Raw genomic sequence first — 24,919 nt, 5'->3', positions numbered from 1 at the left:
AGGACCCTTTGGTGGCAGGCCTCAGCCCCGGCTGCCATCGTTGCTGCAGCCAAGGGAGGAATTGACAGTGAGCTGTTAGGTCCCCTGCTCTCCACCCCACCTGCGGCCTTGGTGCCATCCACATTTCTTTCTTTAGACTGACAGCCAGATGACTAGAGCATAAGGAGCCCTTCTGCTGTCGCCCGTGTGGGTGGCCTGGTTGTAAATGCTGGGATGTGACAAGGCCTGCTGGAATGGGAGGCTGAGGGCTCAGGCCTGATAACGTCTCACTTTGTGGAATTCTTTTTTTTGTGTGTGTGTGTGTGTGTGCGCACGCGCGCGCGTGCACGCGTATGTGTGGTGTGCATGTTTACATGTGTGTGGGCACCTTTGCAGGTAGGAAGGTGTGCATGTGACACCAGAGACTGATGTCAGGAGTCTACCTTAATTGTTCTTTCACCGTATTCAATGAAGCAGGGTCTCTCAATCCAAGCCTGAGCTCACAGGGCTATGCAGCTTGCCTTGGGGCTCCCCCTCTCTATCTTTACCTTTCAAGGCTGGAATTATGGGTGAGATTCCACACCCATTGGGCATTTATTCATACTCTGGGGATCCCAGCAAATTCCAATCCTCAAATTTGCTTGCAATATTTAAGCCCAAACTTTGGGGAATTCTGACCCCTCTAGCAAAGCTTCTAGCAAGGTAAGGCAGGAGTGTCAGGCTAGATACAGAGCTGGAGGCTGGCTTGGGCTGCATGAGACAGGTCTCAAAAACAAAAACACAAATAAACAACAAAACCAGTTTGAAGTTTCTTGTTCTAAAATGTAATTGGAATCCTCTTTTGAACCCGTTTGGAACAGCTTTGAGAGTAGTTCCCTGGAAGAAAGGTCATAGGAAACAGGTTGTCCTTTGTTCTGCGTTCCCATGGGATAGCAGCAGTTCCTGACAGAAGACCTGCTGGGGAGTGTGTGGTGTCATCCCCTGAACTAAGAGTCATCGACGAACATAGGGAAGCAGATATGTGCTCCCTGCACCTGGCGGCCACAGTCACCTGTGATTCTTCCAATCTTGTGCTTTCCATCCATGGAGCTGCCTGCGAACCCTGAGACATGTGCTCCCAGGCTGTAGCCGATTAGGTGAACTTCACTTGGAGGAAACTTCACAGATTCCTGCAAGACAGGGCATGAGGGTTGAAGGAAGGGGTGGTATGAAGCCAAGAGCTTCCACAGGGCCTGCTTCTGCGGGGGCACCCATTCGTGCTTGGTGCTGTCCATGAATCAATGCTTTATACTGGGAAGCTGTCACCTCACTCACTGACTATCCTCTTTGGATACCCTGGTGACTGCTGCCTCCTGCCTGCCTGGCTGCAGCTGAAAAGTTCCATTGGTGCCCTGCGGAAACTAGGGGTCCCCTTGTCTTCGCCTTTTAAGGCTGTGATTACAGGGGGGATGCCACACTTGTGCAGGCGTGATGGCTCCTAAGTGTGTTTAGATTCCTCAGGATTGGTGTATCCAAACTTCTGTCTTCTCTGAGTCATAACGAATGAAGTATAGTTTTAGGCCACACTGGGGCATCCAAACTATGACCCACAGGGTTCAAGAGCATAGATATATTTATTTTGTGTGACATGGTGATAGGACATTGTCATTTACAAAGTTCATAATGGATAACTGTGTACATGAGTGTGTGTGTGTGTGTGTGTGTGTGTGTGTGTGTGTGTTTGTGTGTGTGTATGGTCAGAGATAACTTGAGGAAGTTGGTTCTCTCTTTCTGCCATGAGGGCCCATTGTTCTCTAATAATGTTTTATGATTTTGTAGTGGACTGCATTCAAGGCTCTCCATATGTCCTAGTCTGCTTTCTGTTGCTGTGATAAAACACTGACCAAAAGCAACTTGGGGAGGGAAGGGTTTCTTTTACTCTGCAGATTACAGTGCACCATGAGGGCAAGTCAGGGCAGGGACCTGGATGCAGGAACCAAATCAGAAACCATGGAGGAACTCTACTTTCTGGCTTGCTCTCCAAGCCTTGCTCAGCCCGCTTTCTTGTACAACTCCGGATCACCTGCCCAGGGATGGCACTGTCCACAGTGGGTTAGGCCTTCCACTTCAATCATTAATGATGATGATGATGTATAAAATGCCCCACAGGCTTATCTACTGGCCACTCTGACAGAGGCATTTTCTCAATTGAGTTCCTCTTCCCAGAGGACCCTAGCTTGTGTCAAGTTGACAGTACACTAACCTGCACACCATGGATGCACAAGATAGCCTAGGTAGGGATGGGACACTGTTGCTTCAGGATAATGGAGGGGTGTGCAAACAGGAGTGGTGGCTGGGGAGGAGGAAGAAGATGCTCAAGGGAGGCCTCATATCTGGCCTCAGACCAGCAAGCTGCGTGTCTCCTGGGGCAGCAGGGAGACCTCTCTTTGAGACCCGCTCACCTTCCTTGCTGTCAGAGAAGCAGGCCGGTGGACTTACCTCCAGCCATAGAAGAAGAGCGGCCACCTCTTGGCCTACAACACGGGTGTTGCGTACAGCGATAGCGTAATGTTGGTAAGCCAGGGAGATCCACTCCACCATTCCTACGTTCACGGGTCGAGACTTCAGCACGCCTACTAGCTTCCAGATCCATGTTTCTATCAAGCCATCCACCTGAGGGTGTGCCACATGTTGTCAGCCTAGCTGAGAGGGGAGAGGGAGCCCTGTTCCTGGGGTCCCTGAATACACAGTCTCAAGGACAACACTAGATCTTCCCTTCCAACAGAAAGGCCTGGGATTCCTCAACCTCGAGCTGAGGACGTTTGAGTTCAGGAGCTCTTGCCCGGCTGTCAGCCCATCTCTAGCTCCGCCCATGTGGTGTAACCCCATCTCCAGCCCCAGAGTTTGAAGACACAGTGTGCCCAGACCTTGCCACATTCTCCCCACCTGAGAATCACTGTCTGAATTTTCCCCCACGGTGGCACTTTCTGAGCCCTAGAACAACGGAAAAGTGTGTGAAAATGAGGTCCTAGAGTTGACTTCTGGAGGTCAGCTCCTCAGTGCCTGGGGTCCCACAAGGTCTGTCCTGCCCTCTTCTCCCTTTGGTGGGATGAACCTGAGACCTAGAGCCCTGCTTTGTGTGCCCCCTGCTTGGGATAACACATGGGGGTGCTCGCTGTGTTCCCAGAGCTGAGTGTTTGTTTGTACCTTGGAGAATAAGTAGAGGTCAGGGAGGAGGGAGGACAGGCAAGAAGGAGGTCACAGCCGAGTCTAGGGCATTCCAGACAGTCTTGTAGGCCTAAAGGGGGTATAAAGGTGTCTGAGGACTGGAGAGATTTAGGAGCGATCAAGGTCAAACTGCAGAAGGGGAAATGGTAGAGCTCCATCCTCATACCCCACTGCACCCCTATCCCACCCCCATTTAGCCTGCCATCCTTCCAGGGGAACTGAGCTATGCTTATCGAAGCAATGTTTATGGAGAGCCAAATATACCAGCTGAACTACTTTGCATGTACATTACTTGGTCCCTGTGCCTCCGTTTCTTCGTCAGCAGCATGGGAATGTTGCCTGGTTTCCAGTAGGGTTGTTAAGACCAAAGGAGTGGATGGTGGGTGTGGAATTCTTAGAACAACTCCAGGAGCCCAGGCAAGGTGCAGAGACCCACAGTCTTCCAAGCTCTTGTTGCTATCAGCATTAGTGTTTCTAGGTAAACATGTGGTGGTGGTGGTAGTGATTGTAGTTATGGTGATGGTGGTGGAGGAGGTGTTGGTGTTGGTGATGGTAGTGTGGTGATGGTGGAGGTGGTGGTGGAGGTAGTAGTAGTCCTGGAGGAGGTGGTGGAGGAGGAAGTGGTGGTGGTGGTGATGGTAGTGATGGTGGTGGTGGAGGAGGAGGCGGTGGTGGAGATGGTGGTGTTGGTGGAGGTATTGATGGTGGTGGTGGTGATGTTAGAGTCTGCAGAGGTTGCATACTCTGGAAAAACAAATTTTGAGACCAAAGAACACATTTTGCTATAGGAGCCTGCAGCTTTGGGTTGCATATCAAAACCAAATTTGTTCATTTGATCATTAATTCAGTGAACAAACATGTTGGAGCACCTAATGTGTGGTGAATATTGGCTTGCAATGTCAGATATGAATAGGACAGAACCTTTCCAGGCAGGAACTTAAAGCCTAGTGGGTCAGAACAACTAAATGAGAAAGCCCCACAGAAAGAAGAGCCAGAGGGTGCTGAGGTCTGGGAAGTCAGGGACCAATTGTCACATCCTGGGGAGGGCTGCACTGCGGCAGGAATGGCCTGAAGGAGATCCTGATTGAGACTGTACCTATTGGGAAAGAAAAGCTAACCCAGAGAAGAGAATGAGAAAGGGGACACTAGAAAGCGGGCAGAGGACGGGAGGTGACAAAAGAAGGTGACAAGGTGGACCGATGAGCCAGTTTATTCTCTAGAGCAGGTGAGGTGGGGGTTTCAAGAAGACTTTTTGTGTCTGGAGATATATCAGTGGAGTGATTGCCTAACAGTCTTGAAGCTCTAGGTCTGGTCCCTGGCATTGTATAAAATAAACAGAGTGTCACACAACTGTTGTTCCAGCCCTTGGAGGTGGAGCCAGGAGGAACAGGAGTTAAAGGTCACGCTTGGCTACATGATGAGGCCAGCTATTCAAAAAATAATTTTCAAGTAGATGACAAAAAATAAATTCTAATCCATTTGTTGTAGGAGGGGTGACTTCATTGGCAAAGCACCAGCCTTACCCAGAGCCCACATTTGATCCTGAGAACCCACTTAAAGTTTTTTGATGTGATGCTGGAGATGGGTCAAGGTTAAGAGTCTATACTCCCTTTGTAGAGGACCTGAGTTCTGCTCCCAGCACCCATGCCTGGCAGCACACAATTACCTGTAACTCCAGCTTCGGGGGATCCAGCACCCTCTTCTGGCCTTGGTGGGCACCTGCACTCTTATGCACATACACAGAGACAGCACATACACATAACATTTCCTCTGCCCTGCTTACTCCTGGAACTGAGAAAACTGGGTGATGCTTCACCAACACGGTATGTGAGGTTATCATTTACATTGTTAAAGTCCAGCGCACTAGGAAGAAAGACAACAAGCAGGAACACACAGAGAATACAGCACATCAGCACTTCCTACCGACCACCCGTGGATGATCATGACCAGCGGCTGGGAGGTGTTGAAGCCACACTCTTGCAGTGTTTCTGGGCTCTGGACTCGGAGCTGACAGCCTCGACGATCATTTTCATCTTTGAAGAGCAGGAATCTCGTCCCCATCTCCTGTGATGGTTTCCTTACTTCAGCAGCTCCATAGCTTTTCCCAAATGGCTCTGGAATTCAAAATCAGGATTGCAGGTTAAGCCTGGCATATGTCCCATCAACGCCGATCTTGGGATGGTCCACAGGTGGTTCTAAGCTCCAGCTGGTGATTACTGAGAGGTCCCGGGAACCAGCATGAACTCCATCTTTGAGGAACCCAAGGATATTCATGGTGGGATGGCCAGATGATAGTGGGGGACTTGGGAAGTCCCCACACAAGCGGAATGACCTGACCTTCCACCTGGTAAGTAGCCAGCAAGGCACTAGCTGCTTGGCTCCGAGGCTTGGGGAATGTAGGTGAGGCCGCTGGGACTGAGGCCGGCACACAGTGAGCTTCACCCCAGGTTACACTGGTAGGAAGAGGCAGTCAGGATTTGAACCCAGCTCTGTCTCCAGGGTAGAGAGCCAGCAGAGAGAGAGGATATCACTACATGTCACCCCTCCAAGCTCAGCCTGCTCTCACTGTAGACATAATATGCAACCTAAACCTTGAAGGGATTCACTGTAGAGCAATAGCGGAGAATCTCAAGGGTGACAGATTGTCCTTGAATGCTGAGAGTTACTGGAGCTGTGTGTGTTTGGGGAGTGGGGCCCTCCAGCTGAGGGAACAGCATGCAGGATGACTCAGAGGCATGAGAACTCGTGACCAAAGACACAGAGAGAAGCTGAGCAGGAGAGAGCATGGATGCCAAAGACCTCGGACTTAATGCAGTGGGGGCTGGGAGGACAGGTCAGTTGGTAATGTGCTTGCCTTGCAAACCTAATGACATATGAGTTCAGTCCTCAGCACCCACACATTGAACCGGGCCCTGCAATGTGTGTTCGGCATCCCAGGCTGTTCTGGTTTCATTTCCACTGCTGGGATAAAATGTCTCGATCAAAGGCAACTTAGGGAAGAAAGGTTTCTCTGATTTACAATTCCAGGGTCCAGTCCTCCGTTCGGGAAGTTAAGAGAGGACCTTGAATGCACGCATACTTAGCCCTCACTAGCATCCTCTAAGCCAGTCCAGGGCTGCAAACTGTCCACTTTCAGGCTAGATCTTCTCTCATCAATTAAGGTAATCAAGACAACCCCTCGCAGAAATGCCACAGGCCACCCTGACTGACCTAGGGAATAACCCTTCACTGAAACTCTTCCCAGGTTAGTCTAGGTCGTGTCAAGTTGACAGTTAAAATTAGTCATCACACAGGTTGTCCTCTGACCTCCACACATATGCTGTGGGGTGTGCTCATGCTCGCTAATACACAAAAGCCCCCCTACACACACACACACACACACACACACACACACACACACACACACACACACCATACGCATACATGGAAATGAAAACGAGGATGAAAACAGTAGGCATCTCTTGGGGTTGTTGAAGATTCAGGCGGCTTTGTCAAGAGCTGAGAACAACGCCTACCACAGACTTAGCACCTAGGTAAGGGTGGATTGTGGGACTAAGCTTGGATCCAGCCCTGGCATCTGGTCCTTCTCATCTGCGAATCTTGTCTTTCTGTGAAAATGTACCCCCGCTGGCCTCCCAGGGCCAGTTCCTTCCTGTGTATATTGACTCTGGATTTACATCTGAGAACGTGTCTTAGCCCAGGTACCCAGGGCCTGCCAGCTGAGCAGGATGGAAAAGAGTTTTCAGATAGAAGCCCAGGGAAAACAGAGCGATCGGCTCTCCCCTTCTGCCTTTGGATTCCTTCCCCGCGCATGCGTGTGAGGAGGGAGCCAGCTCTCAGCTAACACATGCTGCTCACTGCTGATGCTCCAGGCCTGGCTGGGTCTGAGCTGGAAGTAGGTGGGAAAACATATGGCTGCCCTAAGGCTTCAGTGAGGATGCTATGAGGGGGGCTGGGGAGGTGTCCAGAGAAGATGAAGCTGCGGTAGAGTCCAGGTTGAAGATTTTTCTAAACTCATGTCCAAGAGAAATGAAGGAAGAAAAGGGAGTCTGATGCGATTCGGTGGAGGATGTACAAGTCGGAGGGATGCTGAGGAGAGGGGCCTCGTGCTACTTTGCGCAGCTCCAGCACTTAGACGTGGGACCCGTGGGAGGGCATGGTACAGAGAAGATACTCGTCCTTACTTGAAGAGACTGGCACGGAGACAGAATAATGGTAGTAAACCAAGCAAGATAGATTAAGTGATTTTGTATTATATTTTATTCATTTGCATGTGTATTGTATGAATGTATGCATGTGCCTCGGTACATGTGTGGAGTTCAGAAGGCAACTTTTGGGATTTGGTTCTCTTCTTCCACCATGTGGGTCCCAAGAATTGACCTCAGGTCGCCAGGCTTGCCTGCAAGGGCCTTTACCCACTGAGCCGTCTCACAGGCCCCAAGACAGATTGTTAAGGAAACATCTTAAAACTTACACTGTGAGGTCAGGTTGCTGGGAGGGGCCTCAGATCATGTAACATTTGGGGCATTTCCTTTCAGTCCCCCTCCACCCGAGACATTTGGCCAACACACTAAAAAAAGATTTATTGTATTTGTATTTATATGCATGTGTGTGAGACTGTCACATGAAGGCACGCATCCATAGAGCCAAGGGCATCAGATTCCCTGGAGCTAGAGTTACAGACAGTTGAGAGCCACCCAACATGGGTTTTGGGAGACAGAATTCAAGATCTTTATAAGAGCAGTGTGTGCTCTTAACCACCGACCCATTTCTCCAGTCTCTCTATAGGTATCTATTTGGCCTTTTTCTGAGTTCAGATATGAATGGTTTTTATATGCTTCTTTTCCTGCCATGGCAGTTTTTCACAGCAGTAAAAATTCTTTACAAACATGTTTTTGAAAGGTGGTATGATTTATCTGTTTCATTTATATTTAGTTTGTTGCCAGATTTTTTTTCTGTATTTAGAACAATTCTTCAGTGGCCATCTTTATGTTTAAATCTTTGCCAAAATCTATGTGATCTCCAGTAGATATTCCTAAGAGCAGTCTTGTTAGTCTTGTTTATAGCTCTGTGTAAGTTCATACACACTCACCGTGTTTTCAGCATCTTGGTATTCCCAGGACTAGGAATCAAACCTGGGGCCTCACACATGTTGGCAAGCACTCTGCTGCTGACCTGCATTCACAGCTCATGTTTTCAGCATTTTTTCTTGTGTGGGACGTTCATGTGTATGTCTGTGTGTTTGTTGGCATGGGTGTGGGTGCTTATGTGTGTGTGTGTGTACACATGAGGTCAGAAGAAGACATTAGATTCCATGAAGCTTGAATTACAGATAGTTATGAATAGCCTGTTTTTGGTGCTGAGAACTAAACTCAGGGCCTCTACAAGAGCAGCAAATGCTCTTAATCACTGAGTCATCTCTTCAGTCTCTCACGTCTTAAGAGACAAGGACTCCAGTGATATGAAGCCAGATGGTACTGTGGTTTGGAGAGGCAATATTACCTGAAGTAAATAGTCAGCTACTTCAGGAGAATCTACTTCTCTTTCTTGGGAAAGCAGGTGGTGGGGGAGTAGGAGACCTTGGGTTGTGGTCTATCAAGTTCCCGAGGATGCCAAACACCTTCTCCTTTAGACAAAAGGATTTTTGGATATTATTCCTTGCCGCGATTTCTGCATTCTCAAGCCAGCTCTGTGTTAGAAGATCCTTGGAAATCCATACCAGAACAAATTACTTCCTCTTCTCTTGGGCAAAGACATCATCAGGTGGGTGACTTCGGGCAACTGAGCTAGGCCATCTGGCCTAGGAGAAAGCCAGTTGAAGGCTCTGCTTGGCCTTACTTCCTCTGCCTGCAATGCCTGTGCAGGGTGTTTCTGCTTGGCTGAGCGCATGCCAGGTGCTTGCCAGGTACTGGGTGAAGTTAATGAAGCAAGTGCAGGAGATGGAGGCCTCGGGTACTAATGTACCCCTGCAGAGCTGTTTGCAAAACATCTCTACAAATTCATTATTTAATTGTGCTTGAGTGTGTATACGTGCGAGTGTGTGTGTGTCTGTGTGTGTGCTTACCACACTCTTGTTCTATAAACACGTAGTGTTGAAAATATTCCCAGACCTGGCAGGAGTCCTCTGGAAGACCATAGTTTCTCAGTGTCCCTGAAAATTCTCCAACCACATCCTCTGCCCAGGATGGAACATTCCCACGAAATAAATGTAGCTGCCACTCTGTGGCTGCTGGCATCAAGCCAATGGTTTAAAGTTGGGCCATGTTGACTTTGGAATTCCTTGTGTGGGGCTTAGGCATTGTAGCTCAGTTGGTAGAGTCCTTGCCTAGCCCTCACAAAGCCCTGGGTTCATTCTTAGCACTGCATAAGCCCCATGTGGTGGTACAAACTGTCATCCTAGCCATTGGAAGTGGGAGGCAGGAGGATTAGATACTCAAGACCATCCTTAGCTACACAGGGAGTTTGAGGCCAGCCTGGGCTACATGAAACCCTGTCTCACAAAGGGGGAGATGGCTGAAGAGATAGTTCAGAGGTTAAGATTGCAAACTGCTCTTGTAGAGGATCTGAATTGGGTTCCTAGCATCCACTTCAGGTGACTCACAACTACCTAGAACTTCAGCTTCAGGAGATCTGACGCCTCTGACCTCCTTGGGCAACAGTACTCAAGCGCAATATGCCCACGCAGGGACACTCCTGTATACATAATTAAAATAATAAAAATAAATATTTTTTAAAAGCTCATGAATTGGGAATGCTATTCTTAGGCTTCTGGCTTCTTTTTCCTATCTGGTCCTGTAGGAATCCATTAGGGATCCTCATCTGAGCCTAGCTTGTTGATGCACGGTGGGGCACAGTGCTGGAGAATATCAGGGCCCGGTGCTCTGTAGCCAAATTGCCTGGCTTGAGTCCCAGTTCTGCTGCTAAGGCTCCGTGGCCTTAACCTCTCAGTCTCCTCTGTAATAACAGACTAACCGAAACACCCACAGTAGGATTATTGTAAGTCAGAGGTGAAAACACATTGTTTCCCATGGATGTCCAACCTTTTGGCTCCTCTGGGCCACACTGGATGAAAAAGAATCATCTTGGGCCACACAGTAGTATCCAGCCCGTGGGTTTAGAGAGAGTATATATGTTTATCTTTTCTGACACTGGGGCACGAAGTTCATGTAGGAGACCTAAGAGTTCAGTTACAAAACCATAAAATAAAAACAGACCCCCCCCCTCCCCCAAATACACACAAATCTCGTAATGGTTTAACTAAGTTTACAGTTTTTTGTCTGGTGGCATCCATAGCTATGCTGAGAGCACCTGCTTGAAACTAAACGGAGGGAAAGAGTTAAGTCTCCTCTTTAAATCCCCTGAAATCCTGATTCTCCAGCTTTCACCTCTACAGTGTATGCACATATGAATGTATGTGTGTGTGTGTGTGTGTGTGTGTGTGTGTGTGCGTGTACTTTCGTGCAGGTGCATGTGTGTCTGCTTCTGTGTGTCATGTGTTCATGTGTGGTGTGCCTGTGTGTATATGTATGTGTACTTGAGTGTGAGTGTCTGTGTTGATGTGGTATGCCTGTGTGTGTATGTATGTGTACGTGTGTGTGTGTGTGCCTCTACCACCCTATTTTAGGAAGTGGTGGGGAATGAAGCATGAGTCACTTAACAAAAGGAGAGACTGGATTTAATCAGGGTCATTTATATAGACTGACTGACAAGGGGCCCGGGATTTTTGAGGAGGGATAGGCACATCTAACAATCCCACTTGTCAAGCAGCCAACAGGAGGCATAGAGAATGGCTTTGACTACTAAGAGGTAGCCACACGCCAACTTCCTGGAGTCCTAGTCCCAGGAAAAATCTCTGGGAACTTTCTAGAAAGAACTCTGTGGGAATCTGTGTGTTGGGTGGGGGCTGTCACCCCACTCAGCCATGCTTCTCCAATCTCCATGCTCCACATTGCAACCTCAGTACTTTGGTTTCTATATATTTTTTAAATTTTATTTTTTATGTATAAATGTATGAGTTGCGCGTATGTGCACCACCTGAGTGCAGTGTCCAAGGATGCTGAATGAAAGTGTTGGATCTTCCTGAAACCACCCTGTTAGAGATGATTGGAAACCACCATGTGTGTGATGGAAATTGAACCCAAGTTCTTTGCAAGAGAAGCAAGTTCTCTGAACCACTGAGCCATCTCTCCAGCCCTGCCATGGTTCTTTGAAACTGGCGGCAGGGGAGTATTTACACTTCAGAAATTGGTGGAGTCTAAAACTCAGATTGAATTTAATTTGACAATGTGTTTAATGTGTGGGTCTGCATGTGTGGTGTGTGTGTGTGTGTCTGCATGTGTGGTATGTGTGTGTGTGTGTGTTGGCATGTGTGTTGTGCATGTGTGTTGTACATGTATGCATGGGTCTGCATCTGTGGTATGCATGTGTGGTGGTCAGAGGATGTCAGACCTGTGGGAACTGCTCCTCTTCTATGCCATGGGTTTGGTGGTTGTAACTAGGCTGGACAACAAGCATCCTTACCGCTAAACCATCTTGCAGGTCCTAGACAATTGTTTCAATGAGTTTAGGCTTCCACAGAAGATAGAGAAATATGCTGGATTCGGATGGCTTCTACTTCCAAGCCTGAAAACCCCTCAGAGATAAGGAATGGTGGGAATGAGAAGATGGATTTTAAGTAATATCTCAACAAATGGTTGTTTTATGCTGTGGGAGCTCCTTTGGCTCCTTCAGCCAATAGCCTTCAAGGAGCAGAAGGAGCTCCCACAGCAGTTATCTGTGAGGGTGCGGAATCTGGTCCATCTGTTGCAGCTCACACAGCTGGTTACCCATGAGGAGAAAAGCAGGACACGGGCTTCTGCCCCAAGTGCAGCCTCCTCTATGGTTATGCAGGTAGTTGATCTTTGATCTAGGGTTTATCATCCGTGGACAATCTACCTACTGAGCAGTAGATGGGCTGGATTTGAATTCGTGCCTGCAGTGGCCCTGTGTGGTGGGTGGTTCCTGTTTATTTATTGGCTCACTTCCTCATTCACCCCTCCCTGTATCTACACTGTGTGTGCTCCCCACTTTTCACCAGCAGAGATCTGTCTTTTGGCTAACCAGTTTCTGGAGCAAGCTTAGTTTTTAGATGTCTTTGTTTTGTTTTGTTGGTTTTTTTCCCCCTCATCTAAAATTATATCTGTTGCATAAAAACTGAGTTAACAATAGAAAACAGAATTTTTAAAATACCTTACAAGCTTATTCTCCAACAGATAGACTTCTTGTTTTCTGTGTTTCTAGTCTACATGCAGAAGTAAATATACATCTTTACACAACTGTGCAGGTGACCTTTTTATTTTTATTTCACAGAACACAATAAACATTCCTCCATGTTTCTGTGGTGTTAATGTAATATTCCACCCAGAGAGTGTTATGTGTGTATCCTCTTCCCTGTCACAGGATAAGCGATATATTCCTGACTGGTCTCTTTTATAAACTTAACTTCACAGAGAACATTTCTCCTTAGAGAATTGCTCCCCCCAGGCTGGCTGGCTTGTATGAGAGGACTTGATTAACTGACATTGCTGTTTTGACATGATGGTAAAGCATCTTACAGCTAAAACCCTCCCTAGGTGTCAGCTGGACTTACCTCTGGACCAAGGAATCCTTGCTGGCTACTCTTACATCAGTTCCACATGTAAATTAGAGCTATCTAAAAGGAGGGAACCTACACTGAGAAAATGCCTCCATACGATCTGGCAGTACGGCATTTTCTTATCCAGCCTATTGTGGGTAGAGCCATCCCTGGGCTGGTGGAAAGAAGACTGAACAAGCCAGGAGGAGCAAGTCAGTAAATCATCACTCCTCCATGGCTTCTGCATCAGCTCTTGCCTCCAGGACTCTGCCTGGCTTGAGTTCCTGCCCTGACTTCCTTCCGGGATGAACTATAAGAGTAAGCCAAATCAACCCTTTCTTCTCAAACTTGCTCTTTGGTTATGGTGTTTCACCACAGCAACAGAAACCCTAATCAAGACAGAACTCATGCGGAAGCCAAGAAGTCTCATTAAAGGTGATGATGGGGCTGGAGGCATGGCTCAGCTATTAAAGTACTTGCCATGCAAGCGTGAGGACCTGATGTTGGGTCTCTAGACCATGAGTGAAAAGCTAGGTGTGGCAGCACAGGCCGGCAATCCCACTGTTGGAGGCAGACATGAGAGGACGCTTGTGGCTTGCTGGCCAACTAGTCTAGCTGACTCTGACGGTCCCAGGTTTAGTGAGAGAACTTGGGTTCTAGTTTGTTTTCTGCTGTAATAAACACCATGAATAAAGAGCAGCTTGAGGAGAGATGGACTCATCTCATCTAACGTTTCCGGGTCACAGTCCGTCACTGAGGGAAGCCAGGGCAGGAACTTGAGGAGGAATGCTTCCTGATGGGTCCCTCATTAATTCTCTGGTTTGCTCAGCTAGCTTTCTTATACAGCCCAGTCCTGCCTGCCTGGGGGTTGCTACAGCCCCACTGTGGGCTCTCACAGCAATCCTCAATCAAGATGATCTCTCACAGACAAGCCACAGGCCAGACTGATGGAGGCAGTTTTTCTGTTGCGGTTTCCTCTTCCTAGGTGAGTTTGGGTTGTGTCAGTTGTGACAGTAAAAACTAGTATGCACACCCTGTCCCAGAAAATAAGGTGTAGCAAGATATAGGAAGATATACGACCTCTGACCTCTACAGCATGCACATACCAGTGTACATGTCACCCATATATGGTAATTATAAACATGTACACACATACATGTACACACACATACACAGACGCACAATAAATAAAAGTGATGTGGGTGAGTTAGATGGAGGACACAGGACTCAATATAAAATGATGAAGATATTTAAAAAGTCAATATAAATAGAGGCAATGTTTGTGAGACTATCACATTCTTGTCACTTGATGTCCCTTCTCTTAATCCAAGCCTTCTGACATCCCTATGAAAAAGGAGTGGTGTGGGAGAATTGTCTGTCTTTTGTCAATCATGTTTTAAATAAATGTTGATTGGCCAGGTAGGAAGTATAGGCGGGGAAACCAAACAGGAAGCAGAAATGATGTAATGAGAACAGGAGAATTCTGGGAAGGAGGAAGTTGATTCCTCTCATTCCTGCCCAGACCACCAAAGCAGCAGGATGTGATCTGCCCCATTGAAAAAAGGTACTGAGCCACATGGCTAACATAGATCAAAAAAATGGGTTAATCAAGATGTGAGAGTTATCTAGTGAGAGGCTAGAGCTAATGGGCCAATCAGCTTATAATTTATGGAGACCTATGTGTGATTTTCTTTGGGACTAAACAGCTGGGGGACCGGGCAGGACAAAACCCCCCAAAACAAGCAGGCCTGGCCCCCGTTCATGTTACAAAGGAGTTATCCAAACTCAGGAGGGTAAGAGTATTGACCAAGGTCACACAGGAAGCAGATGTGCTGGGCTCAAGCTTGGCCAGTCTTAGATCTAGTTCTTTATAAAATTTCTTTTTATTATTCATTATCACTGTGTGGGCATGGGGCATGTGTGTGCATGTGTGCATGCCATGGTGTGCATGTGGAGGTCAGAGGACAACTTTTGGGGGATTCTGGTCTCTTTTCCCACCGTGAGTTCCTGGCATTGAATTCAGGCTGTCAGGCTTACACAGCAAGTACTTTTACGCACGGAGCTCTATTGTCAACCCAGATTTCCCCGCAACCCACTACTCTGGAGCCATTTCCCTAAACGGTCTGCACAGACGGCATTTCATCCTCGCAGTGCCGGGAGGTAAGTGCTGTTGTGGTCTTTAGGGAGGTTAAATAACTGAATGTAGGGCTCAGAACCAGGTTTGAAGAGACCCACTTCCTGCGTATGCTCCACTGGGACCTGAAGGTGCTCCTTCAGAATTCTGGAAGCCAAGTCACCTCTGGGACAGACCCATTCACCTGCTTGGCCAAGCCTGCAGGATACACTCTTAAACACGAAGTCCACCACACTTTTGATAACTGTTTTCCAGTGGTGGAAATGTGACCCCTCCATGGCAGGTGTAGAGAGACCTCATAGAGGACTGGTCTCCAGGAGAAGGCATTTCCAGCAATACAGATGCTGAACCTTTTAAATTAATTACCTACCTTAAAAAGAAGTGTGTGTGCGTGCGTGCGTGCGTGTGTGTGTGTGTGTGTGTCTGTCTGTCTGTGACGAACAACCTTGTGGAGTCAGTTTTCCCCTTCCACCTCTAAGTGCAATCTGGGGATTGAACTCAGGCCACCGGGCTTGTGTGGCAACCACTTCACCCACTGAGCCATCTCGTTCTCCTGCCGACAAGGTCTCACATGTCCCAGGCTGGGCTCAAATTTACTATATACCCAAGAAAGGTCTAGAACTTCTCATCCTCTTCCTCCAGTTCACCGGGTCAGGAATTACAGACACATTCCCACACCCAGTTTGTGCAGTGCTGGGGATAAAACCCAAGGTCTTATGCAGACTTGGCAAACATTCAACCGAGTGAGCCACACCCCTGGCCTGAGCAGGTTCCTTTTTGAGTTTGTACATCTCCTTTTATAGACAATCTGACTTTGGGCACTGTAGAACTTTTTTGATGTTCCTATGCCTCCCTTGTGCAGGAAGATCCCTCTTCCATGTGTCTTCAAGAGACCTTTGACCCCGAGCAAGCTCTTTCACTTCTCATTTGGACAATAAGGGCTTTGAAACACCTACTTTGTGAACCACTGGGTCCCTCTTGAGGTCTCCTGGGTGATAGAGTGAGGCACGCTAAGCTTCTTGACTCAACCAGACCAAGGTTCTAACCCTGAAAACCAGCTAGATCCCGATTTCCATCCCCAACAATCAAAAATCTTGGGGAAACTGCCAGGGTCATTTTGGTTCTAAGATATATGTGTGCTAAGGCCACCGCAGGCTTTCGGTATGGAAAGATCCAGGGGGAAGGTTTCTTCGAGGTCAGAGTTAACCAAGTAAAAAGGGAAGTGGCAGTCAGGGCGTACGGGTGCTGCTCTGGCCTCCAGGCATGCCCTCCTAGGGCTGCAGCTGGCTCTGGCCTGCAGGTTTGCCCTCTTAGAGCTGCAGGGGCCATGGCCTGCAGGTTCACCCCACCTCAGAGCTGCTGCTGGCTGTGCTCTGCAGGTGCACCCCATCTCAGAGCTTCAGGGGCTGTGCTCTGTAGGTGCACCTCATCTCAGAGCTGCTGCTGCCTTCGTTCCAAAGATGAATGCTTGTGCCATCAGAACAGCATTAGGCCTTAACTTGGCTAAATACCCCAAGATTATGCTGTAAAGCAGAAGTCGTCCCAGTATGGGAAGTGCGTGCTGAAGCATGAGGGATGTGCTCTTCAGAGTGGGGGGCTGGCTGGAACTGGGCCTGACCTTCATTAGGGCTTTCCTGTAGAAAAGCCTGGACTGAGATCACCAACCGTGGTATACTTAGGCCCAACTCCATTGCATTCTTTTTTTTTTTTTTGTCCTTTTTTAAAACAGGGTCACATGTAGCCCAGGCTGGCCTCAAACTCCCTGTGTAGTTGAGGATGATCTGAAACTCCCCATCCTCCTGTCTCCATCTCAGGAATGACCACTACACTGAATTTATGCAGCACTGGGGATCGAACCCAGGGCTCTGTGCTTGCTAAGGAAGCACTCTACCAACTGACCTACACTTACATGCCCCGCCCCCATACAGTCTCCTGAGTGCTGAGCCACTGCACTTAGCTGGAGCTTGGAGGTCAATGCATCCCCTACCCCATTTCTGTCCGAGCTCATGTCAGATCTCTTCTCTGATGTAACCCACAGTTCCTTCCAGATACTTGGCTGTTCTTCTCCACCCAAGTCTTCACCATCCTGTTTAGCAGCTTTCTGTGAGGTTTGTGAATTCTGTATTCCTTAGGTAGCCTTGTGCCTCAGATGACTGGCTTGACGGGGTTCTTCTGTGCCAGGAAAAGCAGGCCCCTCTGGAGAAGGGGGGATTCCTCTTTCCTAGTTCCCTTTCGGATGTACAGCCAGTTCGAAGCCTGCTGAGTCCCTTCTTCTGTTGGCCTTGGGACTTTCTGTCCAAAGGAGGAAATCCAGTGGCCAGACTAGACTTTCAGTCGCCATTCTAACAGGGAAGTGAGACACACCCGGCCAGCTTTCTGCCCTTGACCCCCACTGAGAGGACACTGCCCTCCTAGTCTTTGCGGTCTTTACCCAATTTGTGCTTCATGGGCTTAGTGTACAGACTCCTTGGCACCTGGCCTGGGGCAGTTGACTTGGGAGCTCTTGGGAAGCCTCTAAACCTGCATTATCATAGAAGGCCTTGTCTTTTGTGGTTAAGAGAAGGAGCCTGGCCTGAGTTGAGTCTGCAAACTCACAGGGTAGATGTTGAGAACTTCTGACTCTTGAAAGTTGAACTCTAGCAGGGCCGTGGTGGTGCATACCTTTAATCTCAGCAGTTGGGAGGCTGAGGCTGGAGGATTTCTATGACTTCAAGACCAGCCTGGACTCAGAGAGAGTTCCAGGACAGCCAGAGCTACACAGAGATATCCTGTCTCACTCCTCCAAAAGGGGGGGGGGAGTTTGTCCTTTAACCTCCACATGCACACGGGCCTGTGCACTGATGTGTGGGTACACCTTGGGCAAGTTTACAGGTAGCGCTGTATAGCACTGTATAGCGCTGTATAGCACCGCATAGCACTGCATAGGACTCTAAGTAAAGGAGACAGATGTGTAAAGCACTGCCTGCAGTTCCTGGTGTAGCAGGTGCTTCATAGGACAGAGCCATTTCACAGAAAAGGGAATGCAGATGGTCCTTAACACGCGGGAAGATCCAAACCTCAGTCTTCAGCTGAGAAACACAAACTGAAGGTGTGCTGATACAATCTCACTGTTTGAGGGGTACGCATTTCTACTTGACCGCATACCTTCTTGACAGGCTGGCAGAATGAAAAACTGTGCAACTCCCAAGGAGAGGCAGGCAGGTTACAAAAGCTACAAAAGCATTTATTCTCAACCTCCTTCTCCAGAGCTCTGGGCTGAACCCAAGGTCTTATGCACGCTACAGGAGTGCTCTCCTATTGAGCTACACACAACTCTTAAACACACTGATTTTGAAAAAACTCATTTATTTATTTAGGTGTTGACCATGCTCTAGCACTCCTGGGCAGGCCAGAAGAGAATGTATGGAGCTGTTTCTCTCCTTCCACCGTGTGTCCTGGGGATTGAGAGCAGGCCCTCAGGCTTGGGCTTGGCAGCAGCACCTTTACCAGCTGAGCCATCTTAGCGATCCCTAAATATATTTACTCTGTATTCACTTTCTGGGAACTTACCCTGTGGATCTGTCTGTGCATTTATGAAATATAATGAATACAGAACCATTCCCAATTGTATCATCTATAATTATAAAATACTGAAAATGTCCCCAGGGTCCATGTAGAGTCCAGATCACTAATCAGAGACAAATCCCTTGGTGCCAGTCTGGAAGGATCTCTAGAATGTACTGCTTCGTGGTGATCATTTGTACCAAATGCTGGCTAGGCTGCCTGTGATGCCTTTTGGGGTGAGGGGACTACAGTAAATACAGACAGATTTGCTTCTATCTGTGTGAAGAGATACCGAAAAGATACAGAAGAGAGAAGGAAAGGGAAGATAGGGCTGCAAATCTGTTCTCTTCTGTACTTTTTAAACTCCTAAGCCATGGGAGAGTTGCCTCTTCTTTTGTTTGGTTTTCTTTTGTTTTTGTAACAGAGTCTGACCAGATCTGTGGCTGGCATCAAGCTGGGCATTCTTCTGCCTCAGCCTCCCAAGTGCTGAGATTATAGGCATAAACTACCCCACCTGCTGGCATGTTGATCTCTTTAAAACCTAATGTTAAGTCCTTAAGTAAAAGTTGCTGACTTGTTATTTCTTTCTTCAGTTTTCCGTGCTGGCTGTTTAAATACCATGCAGCTGCTCATGAAGTTCCTCCCTTTGCCCCAAAGGACTCTGAGAGCTGACCTCTCCTTGCCTGACTGTGAAGCCCAAGAGTCATCTTAGTTTCCCATTCAGATAGATGCCTGGATATGATGTCTGCTATCCAGACACCCAGACACCGTGATATAACACACACTGTGGCTGATGAATGGTTCTTTAAGAGGCCACCCTCTCTGAGACAGGCCTGAGAGAGCAGGATGGGTGACCCAAGAGGCTAAAGATGGCCCCGCAAGGAACTTCCCACGTGAGTAACATCCTCCGTGGGCAGAACTGGTCCTGGAAGATGGACAAGTGCTTAGCATCAAGGAGCAGAGCATACCAGGGGCAGACAGAGCAGCGAGGGCTGGGCGGGGGCTCGGAGGTGCCTGCCTTGTTGGTGGAGCTTTGGAAGGGATATGGGAAGACAGGCCTGCTGAGAACGCCCTCACTCTGCCCTAGACCTTTCCTCCTTTGTTCTGGTGTCTTTGAGATTCAGACAACTGGCTAGCGGGCAGTCCTTCTGGGCTGGTGCCCATGGAGTCCTCGCAACAAGCGTAGCTTAGACATGTCAAATGTGATGAATGTTTCGAAGGAGCAACAGCTTCTCTAGGAACTTGTAGTTCACACTGGCAGCTGGGATGAGCCAGGATCTTTGGAAGAACCAGATCTCAGGTAGGTCATGAGAGTCTTTAATACAGGCAACTGCTAGCCATATACCCCAGATATAATCAGTCATGATGGGGGGGGGGTCTCTGTGGGATCAGTGAAGATGGGGACCACCCCGGGAATGCCTGAGACCTTCACAGAAAGAGGTGGCCTACAGAGAGGTCAGTCAGTCAAGCAGCAAAGTACAAGAGTTACCAGAACAGAAGCAGGTAAGCAGGAGTTTAAGGCTTGGGCCTGCTGAATGCTGTTCTCTAGGGCCATCCTGGGGCAGCAGCTGAAGCCAGCACAAAGGTTGGGAAGAGCCTGGAGCCTTGGCCCACACTAGGACACAAAGCTTCTGTATGTCTGGACTTGAAAACACATTAGGGAACATATTACCTGAAGGTAGTGTGTTTTCAGGGAAACCTAACCTGGAGCTCAGCCCCCAGTCCAGTCTTGTTCTGCCTGGAATATCCCTGGTTCTTTGCCTTTGCAGGGAGATGGTTCGGCTCAGGCTGTTTAGAGTAGGCAAGTAGGGTAGGATATGTGGGTTTAGGTAAGTCGCAGGGACTGAGGAGTGTCAAGGACCCTGCATATGAACCACAGAAGTTGTCGGGGTGGGGCACTGCAGGACCCAGTGAGACCAGCATAGCCAGTCTCAAAGGAATTAGCAGCGTGGGGTGTCAGAGACGAACGGTGTGAGAACAATGCAAGGAGCCTACCACAGAAAGTCTGGTACCTTCTGATTACTGTCTGTCCTCCTCTCAGCGACCCCAGGGAGAGAAAGAGAGTAGGGGAGAGACTCCCAATCCTCTTCATCACTATAACGATCCCACTGATTGTGGCCTGAGCCTGGACTTCCTAGATAACATGCTATATGGGGGAAGGGCTGAGCTTACAGCGGCTGCCCTGCAAGTGTGTGTCCTGACTTCTGCTTTCTGCTCTCAGAACCCTCTCCAGGCACCCAAGCATCCCCATTCAGTCATCTCTCACTCCTTCTTCCTCTTCCTTCACCTCTCAAACCAGCCATCAGCAACTCACCATGGTAGGGACACTGTCCTGTTCCCAGCCCTCCATCCTCCAGCACCAGGCTGTCCCTCAGTCTGAACTTCCTGCCCACAGGCCTTTTGCCTAGCGCGGAAGCTCTCTCTCACCTTCTTGTACCTCAGCCTTCAACCTTGGGGAGCCACAGTCAGCTCATTTGGCAACTGACTGGGGGGGGGGGGGTCCTTCTGGCCCTCAGAAGCCTTACACAGATTTTCCAGGGTGGATTTGGCCCTTTGTAAGGTGTTGGCTTTATGACCAGGCTCTGAGCTGTATGCGTGTTATGAATTCGTGGATCCTGGCACCCAGCACAAGGCCTGAACATTGGTGAGCTAATTAGCTGAAGTAAATTAACATGATAATTCCATTTATCTGTCCTTTCTAGGGAAAGATTTGTTACAGTGGAGCCAATACCAGGAGAAAGAGCAGTCTAGAGGTGGTCTACCTGCTTCCGTTCTAATACCCGCCCCCTTTCCTGGAGTTAGGAGCTGTTGGTGCACTTCCACAGCCATCTCATTCTCTGTGTGGGGAGAAGGCATTGCAGGTAAGAAGAAAGTTCTCAAAGCCCTCTAGACGCTACCCCATTTTCCTCCTCCTTTCCTTCCTCTCTGATTCTTTATTTTAAGCGATTGAATTTAATTAATTAATTAACAATTACTTTTTGAGATAGGTTCTTTCTGTGGAGTCCTGGCTGTCCTGGAACTTACCATATAGACCAGACTGGTCTCAAACTCACAGAGACCCTCCAGCCTCTGCCTTCCGAGTGCTGGGACTAAAGGTGTGCGCCACCACACCTGGCTATATGTTAAGCTTTTCAATTACATTTAAAAAATGGTCTTTATGGGGCTGGAGAGATGGCTCAGTGGTTAAGAGCATTGCCTGCTCTTCCAAAGGTCCTGAGTTCAATTCCCAGCAACCACATGGTGGCTCACAACCATCTGTAATGAGGTCTGGTGCCCTCTTCTGGCCTGCAGGCATACACACAGACAGAGCAATGTATACATAATAAGTAAATAAATATTTTTAAAAAATGGTCTTTATGATGTCTTTTCTGATTCTAAACCGTTTCTGGAGATATCAGAATGGGTTATGTGTAGTTAAGCTTTGTGGCCGTGTGAGTTTGGAACCGTGTTAAGTGACTTTAATGGGGGCTTCCTGCTGGCCAGAGAGAAACTTTAGGAAGCTGCTGCTTTCGGGGTAATCTTTCCTAGGAACCAGTGACAGACAGCGGCTCTCAGATGCGATGTCTGCAGTGACTCTCAGACACAACATTTATGGTGCCAACTCCCCCAGTCACTGCATTCCTCTTATTTGGCTGGGTACTTCTGGACTCTTGGGGAAGTTCTGTCAGTGAGCAGCTTCCTTTGCGTCCTTGTCCCACAGAGCTTCCTGAAAGCTTTGGTGTTAATGTATCATTCCAGGAAGACAGGAGCAGCATAGTCTGTTGCTCTGAGCTCACCCCCTCCCAGTGCTGCCTGCCCTCTTCCCCTGGATATGATAGCTCTTGACTTTTTGTATATTTCCTTTCAGCATGTCTGTGCACATATATGTTAGCTACAGGGGATCTTTTGGTTAAAATCTGTGGAACGAATGGGAACAACATACCTGAAAGCAGTGCTTTAGGTGGCAGGGAAGTAATTGGTTAAATAGTCAAATGCAGCAATTTTCAGTCACTAGGCTTAGTACCCACGCCTGAGAGCCTATGGGAGTGGTTAGGGCCTTCTGTGGGAGTGAGGAGGGAATGCAGGGATGAGAGGGCAGGTTCCCAAGCTGCCCACTTCTACTTTTTCAACACAAGTATCATTGTTTTGGGGTTCTAGTATTTTCTGATGGAGAGTCTGCTTGTAAAAAGGCCTTCAGGGCCAATACAGGTTCAAAAACCACAAATCTAGACCAGCTACTTATAAATAAATCAATAAACAAAGGAAGGAAGGAAGGGAAAAAAGGAAGAAAGAAAGAAATGGGATGGCGTAAGATGGCTCAGAGGGTAAAGGTACTTGGTACCAAGCCTGAACCTGGGTTTGACCCCTGGGACCTACATGGTGGAAAGAGAAAACCAGCTCTTGTAAATTGTACTGACTCTACGTGCATACTCTGTGGTACGCACAGGCTCCACCCTGGAAAGAAATGAGCGAAACAAACAAAACCCAAAGCCTGGCCCATAGTGAGATGTGGAAAGGTGACGCACAAGTCCATCAGCCTGTCCCTGGATGCCGGATACACACTGCTGCACCTGCTTGTTGGTTTCAGAATCAGCCAGTTTCCAAAGGGAAGAATAAAAGAGAGCAAGGGACAAGTGACGGTGAAGACACCATGCAGACCATCCTGAGGCAGTGCTGGAGAAAGGGAAAGAGAAAACCCATTCTTATCTGCTCTGTGTCATTGAGGTTCTGGAGTGAGGCCTTCGGATGTAAAGAAATGCATGCTGGGAGCAAGGGCTACCGTGCCAAGAATAACTCTGGAGGAGACAGTACAATTCCCAGTCTCCAGTAAAATGAACTCTATAATCAACTCTGCTGTGCTCTGTAAATATTCTATCCGCTGATAAAGAGCTCGGCAAATAGAGGCGGCGCCTAAGCACAGCTCCCAGAGCAGAAACTAGACGAGAGAGAGGCTGATGCCTGTCTCAGTGGCTGGGGTGAGGAAGGAACTTCTGTTGCGACATCACTTACACAGACTCAGCACTCAGTGTAGTGGCAGGTGAGCTCAAGGGGGCAACAGAGCAGGCTGCCAAGCTCTTCTCAATCATTCCTGTGCCCGGCAGTGTGGCTCCTTTAACAACAGAGCTATTTGAACAAACTGCACTTCCTGTCTGGCCTGCCCTGGTCATTACCCTCTTACAAAAATCTTCTGACATGGCCAGAATCACCTGCAGGACTGGAACTCACACCCACTTGGCTCCAGAGTCGCTTTTCATTTTCAAGGACAGAGAGTTTATTTGTAAGAAGTATACAGGAAGTCATGATCATCTTAAATGTATAGCTCTGTAAACCTGTTTACAAGCAGGATAGACTCCCTCAGGATCAGGACAGAGGTTTCCATGCTCAGGAGGCCCCCCTCAGTCTTCTCTAAGAAATACCATCACCAGTTATACCCACCCTGCCTTATATCATTGAGAACGCATTTCTCCCATTCTTCAACTTTGGGTCAATGGATTCCCACAGTAGGTTTTCTTTTGTGCCTGGCTGCTTTATCCAACACTGTGGGAGGTGCTACGTGTACAGAGCCTGAATCTTGCCATACAGGCATGTTCCATGCTGCCTCCAAGCAGCGACTCCTTCAAAATGGCTCAGATGGGGGTGTGAGCCTTTGTGGGCAGAGTGAGAACAGCAGGCTGACTTCAGAGGTGGGCTGAGAAGGGAGGACTTCTCAGATCAGGTCCTGGCTGGACAATTCTTCCTCCCTAACCCCCAAGTTTCCTGGACCCAGACTTGTAGCCAGAATACAAGTTCCTCTTCTGATTTTGTTTCTTTGTGCACAGAACCAACTTCTTCACTACTGCTTTCTCAGATGTGTAGACACATTCTTCAGAATCAACCTTTCTGTGCCCGGCAGGGAAGTTCCTTGAATTATACACTTCCTGTCTGTCCTGTCCAGGCCTTTAACTTCTCACCAAATGCTCTGGCCAAGCTTGACTCACCTTTGGGGCTGGGGCTCATTGTCTCTTCCTTTACTACCCTGGGGATGTTTGGTTTCATGGCATTATCTGAAGAATTAAAATATTATTGTTATGATTGTCGTTGTTATTATTATTTTAGAGTCAGGATTTTAAGTATCCCAGGTTGGTTTCGAACTTGTTATGTAGCTGAGGATGACCATGAACTTCTGATCCTCCTGTACCTACCTTTTGAGAGTGCTGGATTACAGGTTACAACGGCATACCTGATTATGCCGTGCTGGGCAAGAACCCAGGGCTTTGTGCATGCTAAGCACTCTACCCGCTGAGCCACATCCCTAACATATCTGGAGGGTGTTTTAGTTGTTGAACTTTGGGAACAAATGGAGAGTTATTGGCATCTAGTGGGCAGAGATCTGGGGTCCTGCTAAGGACAAGCCTTGCCTGTAGGCAGAGACTGCTCTTACGTTTCCCCGACTGCTCAGACCCGAATAATCACACAGAAACTAT

General features: G+C 48.2%; 1 protein-coding gene across 3 annotated transcripts in view; it reads right to left on the bottom strand.

The window, feature by feature from the left end:
* The window catches only part of Lipc (lipase C, hepatic type), a 138,642-nt gene that overhangs the window by 22,457 nt on the left and 91,266 nt on the right, over nucleotides 1–24,919 (bottom strand). For 2 of the 3 annotated variants that reach the window (XM_041679909.1, XM_041679912.1), the window contains exons 2-5: nucleotides 5,110–5,300; nucleotides 2,905–2,952; nucleotides 2,458–2,631; nucleotides 1,031–1,148 (exon numbers count right to left, since the gene is read on the bottom strand). In XM_041679909.1, coding sequence (XP_041535843.1) covers nucleotides 1,031–1,148; nucleotides 2,458–2,631; nucleotides 2,905–2,952; nucleotides 5,110–5,300 — 531 coding nt within the window. The remainder of the gene's footprint in view (nucleotides 1–1,030; nucleotides 1,149–2,457; nucleotides 2,632–2,904; nucleotides 2,953–5,109; nucleotides 5,301–24,919) is intronic. The other variant, XM_041679910.1, reaches the window with a different exon arrangement.

Source organism: Microtus oregoni, unplaced genomic scaffold (genome assembly GCF_018167655.1).
Source record: "Microtus oregoni isolate MIOR12 unplaced genomic scaffold, Mior012 000032F_ref0000030, whole genome shotgun sequence".
NCBI classification, from domain to species: Eukaryota; Metazoa; Chordata; class Mammalia; order Rodentia; family Cricetidae; genus Microtus; species Microtus oregoni.
This window is presented reverse-complemented; position numbering and strand designations above follow the sequence as displayed.